Source organism: Scyliorhinus canicula, chromosome 16, assembly GCF_902713615.1.
Source record: "Scyliorhinus canicula chromosome 16, sScyCan1.1, whole genome shotgun sequence".
Taxonomy (NCBI): Eukaryota; Metazoa; Chordata; class Chondrichthyes; order Carcharhiniformes; family Scyliorhinidae; genus Scyliorhinus; species Scyliorhinus canicula.
The window spans coordinates 50,322,843-50,345,151 of NC_052161.1; the positions used below are offsets into that span (position 1 = coordinate 50,322,843).

General features: G+C 46.8%; 1 protein-coding gene across 2 annotated transcripts in view; it reads left to right on the plus strand.

Moving 5' to 3' along the window:
• Positions 1 to 22,309, plus strand: part of LOC119951080 (adhesion G protein-coupled receptor A3-like) — a 664,838-nt gene that overhangs the window by 91,299 nt on the left and 551,230 nt on the right. For both annotated transcript variants that reach the window (XM_038774125.1, XM_038774126.1), the window contains exon 2: positions 392 to 463. In XM_038774125.1, the coding sequence (XP_038630053.1) occupies positions 392 to 463 (72 nt within the window). The remainder of the gene's footprint in view (positions 1 to 391; positions 464 to 22,309) is intronic.

The window sequence follows — 22,309 nt, forward strand, 5'->3', positions numbered from 1 at the left end:
GAAAATGGTATAAATGATCAGTTAATTTGTTTTGATGGTTTAGTTGAACATTCATTTCGCTAAAATATTACACATTCATTTCTCAGAGAACTCTTGTTCCTACATCTGATTGAATCAGTCAAGTACCAAACGGAAGCCATTTTGTTTAATGGAAAGCACAATTAAATAATAGTAGATGAGTTTCTGCTGTGTAACCGTATAAAACTTAAGTGCAGCGAAGTGCAACATAATCTGCATTCAGTAGATTTTATACTGGCCTATAAATCTTGCATTTTATTCAAAGTTCAATTTAGTCATTTTATCATTTTACAGTGACATAAGAGAACCATCTTCTTTGCAGCAGCTCATTTATCGTTCTGCATTAACTATGTTCTCCACTGACTTTCTGCAGGATCCTGAGTAACAACAAGATCTCACTGTTGAAGAATGGCTCTTTCTTTGGCCTGCGCTCTCTAGAGAGACTGTGAGTAACTGATCACTGCACCTTGTTCTGTTACACTTACTGGGTGCAGCATTTTTAAAAAACTATAATGATTGATTGGCAATTAAAATGAAGACATTTTAAAAGTTGTTTCTCTTTGTGTGCCATGGATCATGATTGGCAGCCAGCCAACAAATGGTATGGCTGGTGATTGGTGGATTAAGTCTTCAAGAAAAATACGCAGGAATTTGTTGGTAATTTTAAGCAAAATAAACTTCAATTCACGAGGTGAATAGATGGTGTGCACTCGACTGCTTTGATTTCAAAAGTGAAGCTCTTTTGGTATTTTAACTCTTCAGGAATTAATATTTGTTCTCAATGCCATAAGGCAGTTTTTTTTGCATTGTTAAGATATATGCAGGCGTGAAATTTGAAAGGCACTGAAGACAGGGGTGGGGATCACATTGCACAGTTAGCCCATACCCAGCCAATGTGATGCATGCAGCTTGTCAACTTTGTGCTGTCTGCGAATTAACATGATTGTAGTGTGCAACCAACAGTAACCACACAGAGTGCTGCATGTCTCAGCAGGGCACCCAAAAGGCCTAGCACCATCTGAAGCTCGCCTGGACCACTTGAAGCCAGCCGCTAATAGGGGTGATGCATTAGCATTGGGTAGGTGCAGAAAATGGTTCTATGACGGATTCTGACCTCGAATAGATAATGGCATAACATAGGCAACAGCAGATTGTAACATTCTTGACACAGTGCTGGCAGCCTTGGCAGAAGGGGTGGAAAGGGGAAGAGATGTCTTTTATCTGCAGATACCCAGGAGGCCCTACTGCCATTCGCTCAGAAGACAGTGGGAACAGATAGCCATGGTGGTCAACATCAGGAATCAAGCCCTGTGGCTTTGACGGAGTGCTGCAAAATCTTTGCCAACCTCACACAAGTGGTCATGGTCAGAGAATTTGACCCCAAATGCCATATCCTACCAGGTGTGCTGGTCACCATAAGCTGCACCATGTTAATGCTCTCCTGTCCAGCTTCCCATTCCCACTTTCTGCAAGCTTAAGCTCTTTCAAAACTGTGCTTCCTGGACTTTGTACCAAATCCCACTTGCCAATGACTCCTATCCTCAGTGACCTGCCATAGCCTCATCCTTCTCCACTTCCGTTTCCTTCTCAACTCCTACAATCTCTCCCAAGTGGCATGCCTTCAACCATCTCAGGCATGACACACCACAAACCCTTGTACCTATCTTCTTAAAGATTTCCTTAAAGCTTATATCTTCGACAAAATGTTTTGATCAATGCTCTGGACAGCCGTTTCTTTTGCTCAGCCTCCATCATCTCTCCTTCCATTACTGTGATACATCATGCCCTTTTTTTGTATTTTCTACATTATCTAATATACTGACTGGATGTTTGGTTTTTCAAATCTTATGGATGCCTGACTGAAATTGTTACATTTCTAATTGTTTTAATGACTCTCTGAACACAACAGAAAGAAACCCTCTTCAAGCTAATCTCTCAGGGTGACAGCACACCTGCTCCCTTGCCAGTCTTTCAATCATGTTAATGTAAAACAGTTATCTGTGACAGACAGCCCAGACTAAAGCAGACATCCAGTACTCTGTCGCTGGATTCCTTAACAACCAAACCGTCTTGTGTTTACTCACCACAGCTATCCCAAGTGCTCTCCACAGAAATGCAATAGCTTCCCACTCACCAAGCTGTAGCCATTAGGGGACCAGCTCATGGCAGCATTAATGTGGATAAGTGAGCACATCAGACAGGCATGGAGTTTTCCACAAAGATGATGTTTAGTTCCCTCCATCCTGTGGACAGATTTATTAAATTGTGAATGTTTAAGTATGATGGAGTAGTAAACATTATTTTAGAGTACTTTTGATCTCAATATGTTTACTGAAGCAAGAATAATGTTCATAAAGTTACACCGACTGAAGACATTTAGATGGTGGGTGTAAGGACGGTATGACTGGTGCATTGGATGGTGGGGGGGGGGGGGGGGGGGGGGGATCGGATCTTCGAGAGGCTCTTCTCAATAATTATCTACCAGAAAGCCCTGGCTGGGCCTTGCTCTTCCTTTGGAGCACCTACCACTTCATCCTTTCTTCTGTTCCTATTCCTGTCCCTTCTCCCATGGTCGTTGTGGTACTCTTTGTGTTGCTTAATTCAGGATGGTTGGCATAATGTTCACAAAGATCACAAAATAGCTTGAACTTAAACAAAGCTACACATTTATTAACACTAGTAATTTGGATTTGATACATACTTCTAAATAATATTGTTAACATATAAACTACACTCATCTACAATTAATCTTAATACTGGTATAAACTATGATCTGCTCTATTTCACACTAATAATAGTTCTGACTCTCTCTAGCTAAGTCCTGACTATCCTCACCCCCAAGGCTTAGCATCAATGCCTTATATACTTGTATCTGTAGCTCCCTCCAGTGGCATTAACCCTTGCAGTGCCTACAGTTATGATAATATCACAGTATTATCAAAGCTTTTATTTTAAGAGCCCAATAATCCTTTCTTTCGGGACTCTGGTTGTTGTGCAGCTCTAATTGCGGAAATGTTCCACACTACGCGGTTATTGTTAAGTGGATACTCCCAGTCCTCCAGCACCCAGCCCCTGTTCTTTTTTTAAATACATTTAGAGTACCCAATTATTTTTTATTCCCAATTAAAGGGTAATTTAGTGTGGCCAATCCACCTAACCAACACATCTTTGGGATGTGGGGGTGAAACCCATGCAGACACGGGGAGAATGTGCAAACTACACATGGACAGTGACCCAGGGCCGGGATTCGAACCCGAGTCCTCAGCGGCATAGGCTGCAGTGCTAACCACTGTGCCACGTGCCGCCGACACAGCCCCTGTTCTGATAGTTTGGGTGGAAGAGAGGCAATATTCAGGACTGGCGCAGTGTGAAAGCGTCAGGACTATTAATAGGTAAGCCGTTACAGAGGTTCATTGTTTTCAGCCTTTGGCGACAGCAGTTGAAGATTTAACAAATGTAAGCCCTTTCTTGTTCTAGAAAATGCCTGGTTCACTGCAAGGAGCATGTCAAGCTATATAGGTGCAACCTTTTACTACATGTACCAATGGAAAAGCAACAATTCCGGAAAAACTCAAATCTATTTTTTGTTGCCTGCCAGTTTTTATGGTGTGGAGATGCCGGCATTGGACTGGGGTGAGCACAGTAAGAAGTCTTACAACACCAGGTTAAAGTCCAACAGGTTTGTTTCAAACACGAGCTTTCGGAGCGCAGCTCCTTCCTCAGTTTTTATGGGGAAGATGTTGGAACACTGCATTGATCTCTGCCAAATTGAAATGTGGACAGCAAAATTTCTAATGTTATTCATGTCTCTAATAGAGTCTGGAATGATGGAGAGCTACAATTACCTTCAGCATTATAGGAAAATTTGTGCATTGTCCTGGTTCTGGGTTCCAGTTCTTGTGCAGCATATGATACAGCTCAGTAACTGCTTCCTTGTGAAGTGCAGCTCCTAAGTGGATTCTCGTGGGTAGGCATGCCATGTAGCATGTGGGGGTTATTGCCCAGCATCCCAATCAGACTGTAATGCTTGGACACTGTGCCTGAACACTGCAGGAAGCCACATGTTTCATTCATCGCGGGGGCTGGGGCGTGAGTGGGAGCAAAGGGGGGGGCTATGGGGAGATGGGGTGCATGGAGAGAAATGGAGGGATGGGAGTATGGGGGGAGGGTGGTACTGCTGGACATGGGTGGGCCAGGGCACGGTACGATGCAGGGCGGGAGTGGTGTCAGGCCCATGCTCATGGTTGGGGGGAAGGGGGGGACGGTGCCAGGGAGTTGGTGCCAACTCACCCATCCAGCCGATGGAGATCGTTGATCTTCTTACGACACTGGGTGATGGACCACCTGGTTGCCCTCACCGAGCTGACGGTTGCTGCCATTTCCTCCCAGGTGGCACTGACTGCCTTGGGGCTGACCCTCCGAGCACCTTGGGGAAACAGAGCATCCCGTCTAGTCTCCACCACGTCCAACAATCTGGCCAGGTCAACATTCCCGAATCGTGGGACTTGACTCATCAGTGGCATGGCTGCGAGCTGTGAGGGGTTTGCTCAGCAGGATCGGTTTAAGTGTTGTTCTCCCTTGTTAGCGGGGAGCTGGTAGCCTGGCAAATCAGCCAGCGGACCATCATTTGCAGTGTGAAGCCCGTGGGGTCTCATTAAGTGGACCAATTAATGGTTGATACCGTGACAGTCTCACCAGACTGAATGTCGCGCTCAGTAGCTCTTTAACAGAGAAAGTACCTAATCTTAGTAAGTAAGCAAAGATTTCTCTACTTTTAAGGATATTTAGGAGCTTTAGTCTGCTTTCTGGTCGCCCACTAGTGAGAAAAGTAATTAACTGAGCCAGACAGTCTTATGGTGGTCCATCAATTTAAGTCTGAAAATCTACTTTGGTCTGTTCAAGTTCTGCATTGGGTGAGGGAGCTGCAGCTTTCCTGCACATGTATTTCCACTCCAAACCTGCTTTCTAATCGAAATATTGATGACCAGCGTTCTCACAGATTTTCAAACTATGATTTTTGTTGTTTGAAGCAATAGTTTCCTGTTCTCAGCATGCACAGTGAAATAATTTTCTCTGATCGTCCTGAATAGCCTTGATTCTGGAAATATTCCAGGTGATTGGACAACCACAAATATAACAAATATAATATTCAGGAAAGGAGAAAGACAGAAAGCAGAAAATTATAGGCCCGTTAACCTACCATCTGTCATGGGAAAATGCTCAGATCCATTCTTAAGAAGGTAGTGGCAGGACATTTAGACAAATAATAGTTTAGGGCAGCACGGTAGCATTGTGGATAGCACAATTGCTTCACAGCTCCAGGGTCCCAGGTTCGATTCCGGCTTGGGTCACTGTCTGTGCGGAATCTGCACATCCTCCCTAGTGTGTGCGTGGGTTTCCTCCGGGTGCTTCGGTTTCCTCCCACAGTCCAAAGATGTGCAGGTTAGGTGGATTGGCCATGCTAAATTGCCCTTAGTGTCCAAAATTGCCCTTAGTGTTGGCTGGGGTTACTGGGTTATGGGGATAGAGTGGAGGTGTTGACCTTCGGTAGTGTGCTCTTTCCAAGAGCCGGTGCAGACTCGATGGGCCGAATGGCCTCCTTCTATACTGTAAATTCTATGATACTATGAATAGTGCAATCAGGCAGAGTTGTTATGACCTTGTGAAAGGGAGATAGTGCTGACACATTTATGAGCGCTCTTTGAGGATGTAACAAGCAGGATGGATAAAGGAAACCAGTACGTGTAGTGTATTTAAATTTCCAAAAGGCATTTGATGCAATGTAACATAAAGAGTAACTGCACAAAATGATAGCTTATGGTACTGGGGTGATGTATTATACTGGACAGAGGATTGACTGAACAACAGGAAAGAAATGGTTGGGATGAATGCGTAATTTTCAACCTGGCAAACCACAACGAGTGGGATGCCAGGAATCAGAGCTAGGCCTCAACTATTTATAACCGATATTAAAGAAGGGACTTTTTATGTATTCATAGTTATTTCAGTGTTCCCTCACAAGCAGCCCTGTAGCTGAAGAAGGCACTTTAAGAGAACGGTTTTGATGACATCAAAGGCCATTTACGTGCAAAAATGGGCAGTCTAAAATTGCAGCCTGTAGTGTTAACATCTAACTAACATTTTGGTTGAACTTCCGAGACCTGTAGACTCAATCTTGAATCCACCACTGGACTGACCGTATTGCAGCCAAATTTTATCTTCCTATGAAGATAAGTAGAAAGAGAAGTGAGGAGGACACAAAGGCTGGGATTCTCCCCTACTTCGCCGGCCGGCGGAGTTCATGCATGCGCCGGAGCGTCAGCGGCTGCTGACATCATACCTGCGCATGCGCAGGGGAGGGGGTCACTTCCGCCTCCGCCATGGTGAAGACTATGGCGAAGGCGGAAGGAAAAGAGTGCCCCCACGGCAAAGGCCCGCCGGCCGATCGGTGGGCCCCGATTGTGGGCCAGGCCACCGTGGGGGCACCCCCCGGAGCCAGATTCCCCCCCCCCTCCCCCCCCCCCAGGACCCCGGAGCCCGCCCGCACCGCCTTCTCCCACCAGTAAGGTAGGTGGTTTGGGAAGCATGGCGGGAGAAGCATGACAGCGGTGGGACTTCGGCCCATCGCGGACCGGAGAAACACCGGGGGGGGGGGGGGGGGGGGGGGGGGGCACGCCGACCGGCGTGGAGCAATTCCCGCCCCCGTCGAATCTCCGATGCCGGAGAATTCGGGACACGGCATGGGCGGGATTGACGCTGGGACCCGGCGATTCTCCAACCCAGCGGGGGGGTCGGGGAATCCCGCCCAAAGCGTCTGCAAAGGGATTGGGACAGGTTAAGTGAGTGAGCAAAAAATTGGCACGTGGAGTGTAATATATGAAAATGTGAAATTGTTCACTTTGGTGGGAAAAATAGCTATGCAGAGTGATTTGGGCAAGCACGGTAGATGCAGTATAATGTGGACAACTGTGAGATTATCCACTTCGGTAGGAAGATTATTAATTGTCTGGCTATAAATTGAGAGAGGGGAATGTGCAACGGGACCTGGGTGTCACTGAAAGTGCAGCAGGCGGTAAAGAATGCAAATGATACGTTGACCTTCATAGTGAGAAGACTCAAGCACAGGAGTATGGTTACCTTGCTGCAATTGTACAGGGCCTTGGTGAGACCACGCCCAAAATATTTTGTGCAGCTTTGGTCTCCTTAGCAGAGGAAAGATGTTCTTGCTGTAGAGGGAGTGCAGAGAAGGTTTACCAGACTGATTCCTGGGACACATGAGACAGTTTGAGTCGGTAAGGACTTTATTTGCTGGAGTTCAGAAGAATGAGTGGGGAATCTCATAGAAAGCTATAAAATTCTACCAGGACAGAACTGGGTAGATGCAGGAAGGATGGCGCCGATGGTGGGGGAGTCCAGACCAAGGGTCACAGTCTGAGAGTACGTGGTAAACCATTTTGGACTGAGATTAGGAGAAATTTCTTCACCCAGAGGGTGGTGAGCCTGTGGAATTCGCTACCGCAGAAAGCAATTGAGGCTAAAACATTGTGGGTGGAATTCTCCGTCCCGTCAGCCCCGTTTTCCTGCACAGCGCACCTTCGCAGGCAACGGTATTCTCCGTTCCCGCAGCCGGCCTGTGGGGTTTTCCATTGTGGGCCACCCCACTCCGCTGGAAAATGCATGGGCGTGTGTACACTGCCGGCGGGGTGAAAGATCCCGCCGATGGAGAATCCCGCAGAGTATATTTTCAAAATGGAGTTTGATATAACTATTGGGGCTATAGGAATCAAAGGGTATGGGGGGAACAGGCTATGGAGTTGGACGTTCAGCCATAATCAGAATGAATGGCGGAGCAAGCTCAAAGGGCCAAATGGCCTCCTCCTACTCCTATTTTTCAATGTTTCTATGTTTTATAATATTTTTTAAATCGAGTGAGATTGCAGAATGCTGCAGAAAAGAGGGATTTGGGTATCCTTGTTTATGGAACACAAAAAGTTAGCATGCAATTCAGAAAGTAATTAGGAAGGTAAATTGAACGTTGGCCTTTATTGCAAGAGGGCTGCAATGCAAAAGTCTTGTTCCAACGTTACAGGATATTGGAGAGGTCACACCTGGAGTTCTATGTACAGTTCTGGTCTCCTTAGTTGAGGAAGGATATCTGGCATTGCAAACACAATAAATGGAATGAGGAGATGTGGACAAAGTGAGGGACCTTGATTTAATGTCCACAGATCCCTGCAGCCAGGCGGACAGGCCGATAAGTGGTTAAGAAGGCATATAGAATCTTTCCATTTATTAGTTAAGGCAGAGAATATAAGAGCCGGGAGGTTATGCTGGAACTATATCAAACAATATGCAGGCCAGAGCTTGAGTACTGTGTGCAGTTCTGGTCCCTCATTACAGAAAGGATGTCATTGCAGAGGGTATGGAGGAGAGGGTATGGAGGAGATTTATGAGGATGTTTCCAGGGCTGGAATATTTTAGCAATGAGGAAAGTTTGGAGAGGTTGGGCTTGTTCTCCTTCACACAGCGGAGGCTGAGGGAAGATTTGATTGAGATGTACAAAATTGTGATAGGCCTGGATAGAGAGGTCACCGATTAGGGGGCATAGATTTAAAGTGATTGGCAGAAGGATCAGAAGGGAGATGAGGTAAATATTTTTCACCCGGATGGTTGTGGGGGGGAGGGGTCTGAAACTCACTGCCTGAAAGGGTAGTAGAGGCAAAACCCCCCGGCTAATTTAAAAGGTGACTGGATAGCGAGCCATAAGGAGCAGAGCTCCAGACCAAAAGTGGGTTAGACTGGGTGACTGCTTCTCGGCCGCTGCAGACCTGATGGGCTAAGTGGCCTCTTTCTGCCCCAGAAAAGTCTGATTCCTGGGATAAAGGGGTTATCTTATGATGAAAGGTTGAGCAGCTGGGGCTCATATTCATTGGAGTTTAGAAGACTGAGAGGTGATCTCATTGGAACATATAACATTCTGAGGTGTCCTGACACATTTGATGCTGAGAGGATGTTTCCTCTTGTGGGGGAATGTAAAATTAGGCGACATAGTTTAAAAATAATGGGTGGCCCAGTTAAGATGGAGATGAGGAGGAACTTCTTCTCTTAGAGGGTCGTTAGTCTTTACAATTCTCTTTCCGAGAGAACAGTGAGCACCTGGTCATCAAATATATTCAAAGCTTAGTTAGGCAGGTTCTGGTGACTAATTGCTCCCACGAGCAGAGACTTGCTCCTGGTCTCCGCTGGCACCAGGAGCGGGCTGCTGCCCACCAGATGCACCAGGGACAGGAGGAGGGGGGTCCGGCACCTCCCTTGTGGGATTCACCAGCACAAGCCCCATCATCTCTTCCTCCCTCAGGGTGATCAATGGCCCCTGGGCTACTCCATGGGACGTCAGTGCGAGGGGAGCTTTCCCCTGATGCTCCCTTGCCACCTGGCATTGTCAGTCCTGGAGGCCTGATCTGGTCTCGGCCACACGCTCGGGGGTATGGACCACAGTGAGAGGACCCGCTCTGCCTGGGATTGCGCAACATCACCCATTGACAGTGCAACCACCTTCTGGGTCTGTGCCACATTAGCCAGTGACTGCACTATATCCCTCTGTGACTGGGACATCTCGCTCTGTGTCTGCACCATGTTGGCCAATGGCTGGGCAATGTAGCCGATGTCCCCAGCCATGGCCCACTGCGATCGGGCCACAGGAGCATCGCTGCGATTTTCAGGTGGCTCTGGGTCATGTTTGCCTATGAGGTGGCAATCCGGGGACTCGGCCAGTGCCTGCACAGAATGCCCCAGGCTTTATTCATGCTGATCCATAGCCAGAACCGTCGGCCCAAACAGGTCTGAGTTTTCATCAACCTCGCTTGGCAGCTGCAGACTGTGTCCAGCGCTGCCACAGTTGGGGGAATGGGGGCTGTTCCTCTGGCTGAGGGGGCTGAGGCGCGGGCTGGGGGTACTGGTGGGGGGTGGTCCAGAGTTCATGAGGGGGTATACAGGGGGGCACTATCTAACAGGTTGGATCTGCACGCGGCCGGTGGCATGTTGTAAGGAGCGACTGCTGCAGATCTTCGCGGTGCGGATTGCCACGGACCCGGACATTCTCCGGCTATTTTTGCCATGGGTGCCATGGGTTTTACCCAGCGCGGCTGCTATCCCTTCACCGGTCCCAGAATTGTTGAGGATTCAGAGCTGATTTTGGGTCATAAAACGCCACTGTTCCCATACCGGCGTCAGCACTTAGCCGCAAAATCAGAGGATCCATTCCATAATCTCAGAAAGGAAGAATCCTGTCCCCTATTCTTTTCCATGCTAAGTTATGCATGAGGGCGAGCTCGCCGGATTCCGTTGGAACCCTCCTGTCGGGTGGCCAATTTGAACAGGCAGCCAGATACTGAGGTCCGATTTTGGGACGCCCCTCCCCGCACAACACAAGTCCTGAGCCCGACCCCACTGACAGGTAGGGGAATCGGTGGGGTCTGGGGCATCGGAACTGGTTTGATGCCCGGCGCGATCCTGTTTTTGGGCCGATGCTCCATTCTCTGCCATATTGGGAAACCCGCTACCATTCAGGCAATGGAGAATCCAAACAGGTTCTCACAATCAGATCAGCTATGATCTTACTGATTTGCAGAGCAGGCTTGGGGGGATCGAATGGTCCTCCCTGCAGCAATTTCTTATGCTTGAATCGGTTCATTTTTTAAAAATTAAAAAGCACAGTTTAGTTAACCTACATTTTCTCAAAACAGATGTGTGGGCAGGAATGTAAATGTAACTCAATAACATCTGGTAGTTGGCTACAAGCTGAAGAAAATGACACTCAAGAAGTAGCGGCCCATTCTTCCTCTCACTGCAGAGTTCCGAGTCGACTTTTTAGTTGATCATTTATAGAACTAATTGCTTACAGATTTAAAGAAACAAAAGTGCCTAATTAGAGAGCAAAGAGCGAGTCAGTGCCATTTTTCATCGTTAAATCCCGTCTCTGTCTGTTGTTGTGTCTGTGCAATTCATGTTTATTGGAATATTACTTCTTTTCATATTTTAATCCTCTTGGGATGTTTTATCAGAGGGTTTCACGTCAAGCTAAAGATTCTTTTGGTTGCTACATTTTAACACGCTTATTGATTTGCAGTACGGTTATGCTGTGCTGCCAGCGCTTTTTAAATATAATCTTGTTGTTTAAAATCCATCTCATTGTTGAAAGTGTATGGGAGAAATTCTCATATTGAATTGGTTTATAGATTTCTTTTTCTTTGTGTAAAATCTGATTGCCATTGGCAAAAGCATTAGCTCAGGAGAGAAATAGAAGGGAGGAGTGTATCAACACTTTAAAACGCCCCAGGGAAGGGTGTCAGCAGAAACCTATATGAATGCAAAGGTCATGCACACAATGAACAATTCGTTTGCATGACCTTGTATTTGAACATATTGTGTTATTTGTAGAATTTAGTTATATTCAATTTGATGAATGGAGAGGGGTTTTATTATACTATTATAAAATCTGCTATGCACCATTGCAACTATGGTAGACTATTAAGCTGAGATGACCATTGCATTTGTCACAATTAGTCAAAAGCAGTGTGAATAGATTTGGACTGTCACAGGGACTGATTGCACTGGCACATTTTAAACAAAAAGTATTTATTTTTCGAGCTTTTAATGCGCAACTGTATCCTGAAATCCAAGTTTTCTCCAGGGATCATCTGCAGGATTTTAAATTTATGCTCGGGCAATTGTTTACTCAAGTGGATTATGCTATGTATCCTGCTCTGGGATTCCAATGAATTAGACCGTGTCAGGAGGGCAAGGAATTGTTGGAAAAACTTCATGCTTTCCAAAGACCGACCTAGTGGACGTGTACCATGTCAGCCTAAAACATGTAACAAAATGTGATTTTCTTTTAAAATGCAAACTTATTTTATACTTCAACGTTTAAAGTGCAAGGAAAGCATGATATTCTATGTGTTACTTTAAACATTTTTGAATAGAATTTTGTCAACAAAATGTTGATTTGTTTAAATTCATGTGGTTATTTAGAAACTAAAATTGCTTACTTAATGCTGGCTATTTTAGCTTTAGAAGTTCTACTGAATGCCTTCATTATGTTATTTAAAAAGTGTGCTCATAATACAAAGTCGGTTTAAAGACATACCTGAAATGAACAGTTTGTCTTGTGGGGTTTCGGCTGGAAAGGCTGGGCTTGTTTTCATCAGAGTTTAGAACAGTGAGGGGTGACTTGATTGAAATATGTAAGATCCTGAAAAGTATTGAGAAGGTGGACATTGAAAGGATGCTTCCTCTTGTGGGCGAGTCCAGAACTAGGGGGCATTATTTTAAAATTAGGGATCGCCCAAATAGGACAGAGATGAGGACAACTTTTTTCTTCAGAGGGCTGTGCAACCCTGGAACTCTCTGTCTCAGATGGAGGTGGAATCGGGATCACTGAATATTGATTTATGTTGCACAACGGAATCTAAAGTTATTGGGATTGGATGGGGAATGTGGAACTTAGCGCAAACAGATTGGCCACGATCTTATTGAATGGCGGAGCAGGCTCGAGTGACCAAATTACCTACTTCTGCTCCGATTTTGTATGTTTGTATTGATGTAACTTGTATTTATATAGCTCGTTCCTTGTATTTATATAGCTCGTTCCTTTAATTATTTTTTTCATTAAGGGATGTGGACCCATTTATTGCCCACCCATAATTGCTCTTGAGAAGGTGGTGGTGAGCTGCCTTCTTGAACCACTGCCACCCATGTGCTATAGGTACACCCACAGTGCTGTTCGGGAGGGAGTTCCAGTATTTTGACCCAGCAACATTGAAGGAATGGCAGTGATATATTTCCAAATCTGGATGCAATTTAAGGTAATTTAATATAATAAAACATCCCCCAGCAGCATTCCACAGAGCTTTACAAAACAAAATTTGACACCGATCACATATGGAAATATTTGGGCAGACAGCCAAAAGTTTAGCCAAAGAGGTAAGTTTGAAAAAGTGTCATAAAGGAGGAGGGTCAGGTAGGGAGGTGGAGACAGGTGGAGAGGCAATTCCACAGCTTCAGCACCAGGTCGCACAAGGCACAGTGCAAGGATGGAGCAAGTAAATACAGGGATGCTCAAACGAATCATCAAATCATAGAATTTACAGGGCAAAAGGAGGCCATTTGGCCCATCGAGTCTGGAGCAAGTAAATACAGGGACGCTCAAGCGAATCATCGAATCATAGAATTTACAGGGCAGAATGAGGCCATTTGGCCCATCAAGTCTCCACCAGCTCTTGGAAAGAGCACTCTACTTAAGCCCATGCCTTCACCCTCGGATATCTCTGAGGGTTCTGTGGCTGGAGGAGATGGCAAAGATTGTGATGGCTGAGGCCATGGAGTGATTGGAAAACCGGTGATCACAGGTGTGATGGCTGAATGTTTTTTTGGTGGGGTGAGTTACAATATGGGCTGCTGGGGTTTGGGTGATCAACAGTTCATGTAGCACAGAATATGGGAGGCCAGCCAGAATTATATTAGAATCTTGAGGTAACAAATGCACAAATGAAGGTTTTAGCAACTGAACCGAGGCAGAGATGGAGTTGGGAAATGTTATGATGGGCAAGGTTTTAGGGATGGTGTGGGTATGCTATTGGAAGCTTCCCTCAGGGTCAAATGTGATGCCAAAGTTGCGAACATTCTGACTGAGGGCAGCACGGTAGCACAATGAGTAGCACTGTTGCTTCACTGCTCCAGGGTCCCAGGTGCGATTCCTGGCTTGGGTCACTGTCTTTGCGGAGTTTGCACGTTCTCCCCGTGTCTGCGTGGGTTTCCTCCGGGTACTCCGGTTTCCTCCCACAAGTCCAGAAAGATATGGGGCGCGATTCTCCCAGACAGGGAGAAATCGTAAGGCTGGCGTCAAAACCGGGCGGGTTTGACGCCAGCCTCCCTCTCCCCGATCGGGAACAGATTCTGGTCCCCGGTCGGGGCTAGAATTTCGTTAAGCCCGCTTGCCAGAGTTTGCGCCGGCTGACGCGTCACATGACATCAGCCGCGCATGCGCGGATTGGAAGACTCCAACCCGCGCATGCGCGGATGACGTCATCGCGCATTTACGCGAAACCCGCGCATGCACGGGCCGGGATGCCCCTCAGCCGCCCCGCGAAGTGATACAGCGGGGTGGCGGAAGGACAAAGAGTGCGCGGGAATCGGACCCGCTGCCCGCGATTGGTGCCCACCGATCGCGGGCCCATGGCACCCTTGGCACGGTCGTGGTACTGCCGTGCCAATCGGTGCCATGGTTGCCAAGATCGGGACTTTACGGCCGTTTTTACGAACGGCCAGACCAGGTGTGTTTGCCGTTCGTAAAAATGGACGTAAAGGGCTTGGAATTCGGCCCATCGGCCAGCTGAGAATCGCTGCTGGCCGTAAAAAAACGGCGGCAGCGATTCGTGTCGGGAGTTGGGCGTTGGGGGGGGAGAATAGCGGGAGGGCGTCGGACTAGCGTGGCCGTAAAAATTTACGACCCCCGCTATTCTCCGCACCGTCGTGAGTGCGGAGAATTGCGCCCATGCTGTTAAGTAATTTGGACATTCTGAATTCTCCCTCCGTGTACCCAAACAGGCACCAGAATGTGGCGACTCGTGCCTTTTCACAGTAACTTCATTGCAGTGTTAATGTAAGCTTACTTGTGACAATAAAGATTATTGTAGACAGTTGTCCTGGAGAGGGGTGGAGTTAGTTGTTAGGGAGCATAGTTTGTGGTGGGGCCCAAAATCATTGGCTTCAATTTTCCTGATATGCAATTGGAGAAAGGTTCTGCTCACACAGTGGTGGCTGTCGGACAATCAGCCTGATTATTTGGAGATAGTGGAGCGGTTGAGATTGTGGCGGTGAGGCAGAGCTGAATGTCGTTGGCCTACATGAGGAAACAAACGTGTTTTCAGATGACATAGGCCCTTGGAGATATCAGAGGTAATGGTGTGGGAACATGAAGCGAAGCCATTATAAGTGATAAGCTGTCTATGATTCTGTAGCGAATGTAAGAACATAAGAACTGGGAGCAGGAGTGGGCAATTCAGCCACTCAATCTTGCTGCGCCATTCAATATGATCATGGCTGATCTCCTCTCAGCCCCATCTCCACCTTCCCCCCCGTTCCCATAAACCGTTACTAATTAAAAACCTCTCTATCTCCTCCTTAAATTTATTTAGTGTTCTGGCTTCTGCTGAACTCTGAGGTAGAGAATTCCACAGTTTCACAACCCTTTTCGTGAAGTTCCTCTTAATTTCTGTTTTAAATCTTCTACCCCTTCACCTAAACCTATGGTCTCTCATTCTAAAATGTCCAACAAGGGTAACCATCCACCCTGCACGTATCCTCTCAATCCCCTTCAGCATCTTATATTCCTCAATTTGATCTCCATTCATCCTTGTAAGCTCCAGCGAGTATGGACCTGAACTGCTTGATCTCTCTTCATAAGAGAAGTCCTTCATCCCTGGAATTAATCGAGTTAATTGGGCAGCATGGTAGCATTGTGGATAGTACAATGGCTTCACAGCTCCAGGGACCCAGGTTCGATTCCTGCTTGGGTCACTGTCTGTGCGGAGTCTGCACATCCTCCCCGTGTGTGCGTGGGTTTCCTCCGGGTGCTCCGGTTTCCTCCCACAGTCCAAGGATGTGCAGGTTAGGTGGATTGGCCATTCTAAATTGCCCTTAGTGTCCAAAATTGCCCTTAGTGTTGGGTAGAGTTACTGGGTTATGGGGATAGGGTGGAGGTGTTGACCTTGGGTAGGGTGCTCTTTCCAAGAGCTGGTGCAGACTCGATGGGCCGAATGGCCTCCTTCTGCACTGTAAATTCTATGATTATCTATGATTAACCTTTTCTGAACAATCTCTAATGTATTTCGTCCTCCCTCAAGTAAGAGGAGTAAAACTGTATGCAGTGCTCCAGATATGTCTCATCAATGCCCTACACAGTTACAATAACACTTCCCTAATTTTATATTCTATTCCAGTAGCAATGAATGCCAAAATTCCTTTTTTCCTTCCTTTTTATCTGCTGCACCTGCTGACTAACTTTCTGCGATTCATGCATGAGGATACCGAGATCCTTTTGCACCAAAGCACTTTGCAGTTTTTCTCCATTGAGGTAATAAGTTGCCCTTTTATTACTCCAACCAAAATGGATAACCTCACACTTATCCACATTAGATTCCATCTGCCAAATTTTGGTCCACTCACCTAACCTACCCATGACCATTTGTAAGTTTCTTATTCCATCACTGCAACTTGCTTTCCTATTTTAATGTGTTGCTCGTTCTGGGTGAGTGTGCTTTACACTCAATTTGGCTCTGTTTTATTCCTTAGCTCTAGAGTCGCCAGGTATCATTAAGATACCGCCACAAGATTCAAGTTCAAGTTCAGACGAATAACTCAATACACCAGTTAGTAAGTTCAAACAAGACACGTTTATTATGATACAGTTATCTATTAATTATGCATATAAAACTAAAAGACTAGGCTATTCCTACCACTAACAGGCTAATACTTATCTGGAATAAGGGAACTGCCGGATCAGGGAACAATGGCCTCTTGCTTTGTCCTGGATCCGCAGGCTTCCAGTCGGTGTGGACTAAAGGGGTCAGGAGTGTCTACTCTCGTAGCGTGCATTGTATGACACTTACTTGATGGCGGCTGCTGACCAGGCTTCTCCTTCTCAAGGTTCTTCTACTGCAAAGGTGTTCTGCTGGGAGGGCCGGCTGGTCAAGAAGAACGAATCAGTCCTGGGACCTGACTTTTATAGGTCAATCGACCTGCAATCGATTGGGTCTCTTCCCAATCGATTGATTTGAATTTCCCCAATAATGGGCTGTTCCTCGATCACCGGGCGGTTCCTTACACCTTATTGGTGTCCTTTGTCTTAGACTCCACTGGCGCCGGAATGTCTGACCTTCCATAGACTGTTTCAATTGCAGTTAACTGTTGTGTCCATTGTGCCTGGGAATCACCCTGAATCGCTCACTTAATATGCGCAGCTCGTCAGTTACAATTCTGTTTGGTTTCTGTAGCAGCTAGAATACAGGGGATTCTGCAGACTGTTGGTTTCTGTGCCAATGTCTATTTTTCCCTGTAATCTTTGCGTTCTTCCATTTTGTGTGAGGAAGTGGCCAACCCAGGTGGCTACACTCCCTCCTTGTGATCCTAACGCGAAAGCACCTAACACCTAAGTACGGTGTCTGTGTTCCCTGACCTCAGTGAGTTCCATGGCCTCTGCACTTTCCTCAACTATGCAGAAAAATTTTAACCACAATCTCTATTTGGCGCTATGTCATAGGGGACATGCATTACCAAAATCACAATGGGGAACCTCTAACTATCCTTAAATAAACTACACTCACTTACATGCAATCATTCTAAACTTCCTATCAATACAAACTTACAGCAGCATTCATGGCACATTTCTCTGATTCGGCAGTCGAGCTCAGAGGTACAAACATTTAAAAGTTCCTTTTATTTACATGGCACGGCAACAACGAAAAGAAAATCCTTTATTTACATTTCAAGGGGTTCGGGGGACTGATGGAAACCGAAGATAGGGGATCCCACCTATATACCGTCGGGGTACGAGAGCGGGAGGCTCTCCTTCGCCATTTCCTCATCCGAAGGGTCTGAACTAGGATGCAGACCAGTGCCAAAAGCGATTCTACGACATATGACAAGGAGTACCAAGTTAGAAATCTGGTACACCAGGTTGGAGTACTGTTGCCGTTTACTGGGCTTGGAGTGGTCTGTGTCTGGGAAACATTAACGGCCGGGGTGGGGGTAAGGGGGTTCGCGTCCCCGCGCAAATATACAAAAGTGATGAATAAAAATATAGTCGCGGCTGTCATTTTCCTTCTCTCTTCTCTTCCTTCTGTTCTCTTTTCTTGCTGTGATCTTGCTCTGATCCTGCTTTGGTCCCTCCTTCGAATGTCCGAAAGCTAGGGGATCAAGCATAGTATCTGTTAGTCTTCTGCTTAATACCTCGAATGATAGTATATCTGTCCTCTTGTGCCAATTTTCCCTTTATGAATGGTCATGTCACTCCCTGTGACTCCCCTCATTTTTTTTTAAAAACGAATTTAGGACCAGACATATACTCAAAATACTGTATCACTGCGAGCCGTCTCGCAGGCGTTGCAATTTACCATCCCACTGTTTCTGGATGTAAATAGCATTTGGAGTAGCAACCAAAGGGCTACCTAAACAAAGGAAACAAAACCAAACTTTTTAGAAATAAGACTTTCAAATGAATTGCGTATGGGCCGCGACGGGTAAGATTTGGGTGGAATCCCCGGGTAGGGCGTGCTGTGCTGTACCCGAGCTTAGTTGACCAGTGGGGTGGTCCTCAGACAGGGCGGGTCCTCAATGCCGTTTCTCCACTGCCTGAGCGACCTGAAACAAACGGGCAAGAATGTAGTCATCATGGGGGTTGCCTCTTCTGTCCTCCAAACAGAAGAGCAGTTATGAAACTGGAGCTAGGGAGCTCCCAGTGGATTAAAGGGAGAAGCCTTTAGCTGGGCTTCAGACATTCCAGCTGATTTGGCGTCTTACAGGTTCTCAAAGGTATCTGCAGACAAGACATCCGTCGAATTAGAAGGGCAGTTATGAAATGGTCTCGGGAACAAAACATCTTCACTTCAGAGGAACAGTGACGAAATGTGAGATGGTCACAAACTTTTCAGCTGAAAGTCTTGTGGCCAATCCTCCTAGTCGTTCTGAACTGATCCAAAAACAAACATAAAACAAACAAACATGAAACAAACATACTGCAGCTTCTATCAGAAAAGGACACCGTTTATCTCTCAAGCGTTTCCTCTTTTTACATCATCTGGGCACCTCAATTCTCTTCATTCTCTGCGAACAGGGTCGCAATGGGGTTGCCGTGTCGGGAGTCAGACTTAAAGTCATCCTCTTCTCCCGGATCCCATACCCTTGTATGGATCAGGCATGCTATGAGTGAGTTGTGTGACCAAGGGTCTCTCTCGTCATTCCGGACGAGCCTGTAAGAGTTGTCTCGGTGCCAAACGGTCGTGTCCAAATTTGTGTGAACGTTGTCGGGGTTGTCATAGTTGGGCGGTGGGTCTGGGTGTGGGTCTGGTGTCTTAATGTAAGTGATCTCCAAATCACTGTAGTCGGGGTCGTAGTTGATGTGTGTGGGGTCTGGTGTATCAGGGCAGTAGAGAGGCGTGCTGTGGCTGTCGTCAAAGTCACAGTCGCTGTCTCTGCTGTGGCAGCTTGTGGGCGTTTCAGGGCGTGGTCTGAAGTCAATGGGCGGAGTCGAGGTCGAGTCCGATGAGGTGCTGGTCTGTGAGGTGGAGGGTGGAAATGCGTCTCTTGTGGGCGGGGCGTGGTGTTCTGCTGTGTCTAGCAGGACATAATGTGTGTGGTTGGACTGTGTTCCATATGCCTTTAACTGGTTGATATGGAACCAGGCAGTCTTCCCGTTGGGGTACTTTATCTTATAAACTGAAGGGCTGATTTTGTCCACAATTGAATACGGACAACATTACCTGTTGTCCAACCTGGAACTCTGTGGAATGTACTGTTCTGTCGAAACAAGCCTTGCTCTGTTTCCTTTTCTTTCCCAATTTAACTGCGGCTGCTAACTGAGCCGATCTTACAGTTTCCACTAATTGTTTTACTGCTGCCTCGTTTGTGAGGGCCTTCACTTCTGGGCTGGTCATGTCGAGTCCTAAAAGGAATTGAGAACCTTTCATGGGGCGTCTGGACATGTGTGTGTGTGGGGTGAAACCTGTTGAGGCTGAAACAGTATTCCTTAAGAACATAAGTGCGAATGGGAGCACCAAATCCCAAGTTATGTTGTTTTCCTGGACCATCTTTCTAAGGGTCGATTTTAGAGTCCGATTCATGCGTTCCACTATTCCACTTGACTGGGGGTGGTACGCAATGTGGAAATTTTGTTTAATGCCGAATATGGTCAGGACGTTCTTCATGACCCGTCCTGTAAAATGAGATCCCTGGTCCGACTCAATACTTCTGGGGAGTCCCCATCTAGTAAAGATGTGGGTCAGGATCTTTGCAGTTGTTTTGGCTGTGTTAGTTCGAGATGAGAATGCCTCTACCCATTTCGTGAACGTATCAATGCCCACCAAAACGTATCTATAGCCATTCCTGCAAGGGGGCAATGGACCTATAAAATCGATCTGGAGGTTTGTCCAGGGGCCATTAACGGGGCGAGTGTGACTGAGTTGTGCCTTCTTCGAATACCTGTCCGGGTTATTGAGAGCACAAATCAAACAATTTTCGATGTAGTGCGTTACATCCTCTCTCAAATTGGGCCACCAACAGAGCTGTCTCAGGTGGGCTGTGGTGGGGCCTATTCCTTGATGTCCATGACTGTCATGGAATAAGGCAATCATTTGATTCCTGTCTTTCTCAGGAACCACATACAGTTTGTCTTTGATGACCACACCATCATGTGTGGTCAGAGCATGTTTAAACTTGTCGTACGGGGAAAAATACTTTCCTCTACTAATCTCCCTGAGATTGCTGTCCTGTCTTTGTGCCTGTACTAGGTCCTCAATGTTTGTCTGTGAGACCTGCACTGAACTCACAGGGGCGCTAGCTGGGACGCTAGCTGGGGGTGTCCAAAAATGTCCGTGCCTGGAACCTGCTTTTGCCAGTGCGTCGGCTTTCACATTTGCAGGGGGGGATGACCGATGGTGACTCCTTACTTTAATAGTGCCATAAGTCCTATCCTTTGCCTGTTCTAGGATATGGCGGAGCAATGGGGATGATGGAAGGGGCTTTCCATCCGCGGAAACAAAGCCTCTTGTCTTCCACAGGGGTAGAAAATCCGTCAAACTATTGCAGACATATAAACTATCCGAATATATATCTGCTGGGCTATGGAACGAATCTGGGTGGTCCACTATGTAAGTCATGGCCACAAGCTCTGCTGCCTGTGCGTCTAACTGACCGGGTAACTTTAACGATATCTCTTCTAATGCGCGTCCCTGCGCATCCTCTACATAGATGCTGCATCCTGTAATGCGCTCACTATTTAAGACAGTGGATGAACCATCCACATAAATCTTCAAGGGGCACATGTGTCTGTGTGCTGGGAGCTTTGAGTTGAACTTCCTATCTTCCTGGGGGGTGTCTTTGCAATGAAGGGTCCTGTGTTGTGGAGGGGGGCTACTATTTCGGAATCATGGGGTTTTCCTGGGTATTGGAGGTTGTCTGCTAAAAAGGTCTGTGTCTTAGTCCGTTCCACCGTGATGTCCCGTCCTTGTAAAAGAAGTGTCCACCTAGCTGCTCTAATTTGGCTAACTGAACCGTCCTTCAGTCGTCTGTCCAATAGAAGCTGTGTGGGGGTGTGTTCGGTCAGAATCGTTATGGAGTTTAGTCCGGTAATGTACGAAAAGTACTGTACTGCCCAGAATACTGCAAGTAGGTGCCTTTCGCAGGCTGAAAATCCTTGCTGTACTGGGTCTAAACGTCTGGAGGCATAAGCCACTGGTCATAGCTGCTCGTGCCGTTCCTGAAGGAGCACGGCTGAGAGGGTCAGATCTGTGCTTGCTACCTCAATTGCATAGGGGGAGAGCGGGTCTGGAAGCTTGTAGTGCAGGTGCTGTGCTAAGGGCTTTCTTTAAATCTTCCACAGCCTCTGTATGCTGCGGAAGCCATTCCCAAGGGGCTCCTTTCTTAAGGAGGTCTGAAAATGGGGCTGCCTTGGTCGCAAAACCATCGATGTGGTTCCGACAATACCCAACCAGTCCTAAAAACGACTGGAGGGCTGAAATATTTTGGGGAAGGGGCAATTTGACGATCGAGTCAATTCTTTTGAATTCGATCTCGCGTTTGCCGTGCCTGATGATTGTATCCAAATACATCACTTTATTCTCCAATAGTTGGGCCTTTCTGGGGTTTACTTTACATCTGATTGATTGTAAGAGTTGTCGGAGTTCAGACATAAGTGTGATGTGCTTTGCCTTGGTGTCTGTCTGCAGTAATAGGTCGTCCACATACTGTACCAGACATTCGGGTTGGGAAAAGTTTGATAGTCCATTTGCCAGCTGTCGGTGGAAAATGGAGGGGGAATTGTGGAATCCTTGTGGGAGGCATGTCCACGTGTACTGCTGTCCTTTAAAAGTGAAGATAAATTTGTACTGGCACGTCCTCGCCAATGGGATTGACCAAAAGCCGTTGCTAATGTCCAACACCGTAAAATACTTGGAGTTGAGTCTCTGCTTGAGCATGGTCTCGGGACTTGTTGCTACCGTGGGGGCTACTGCTGGGG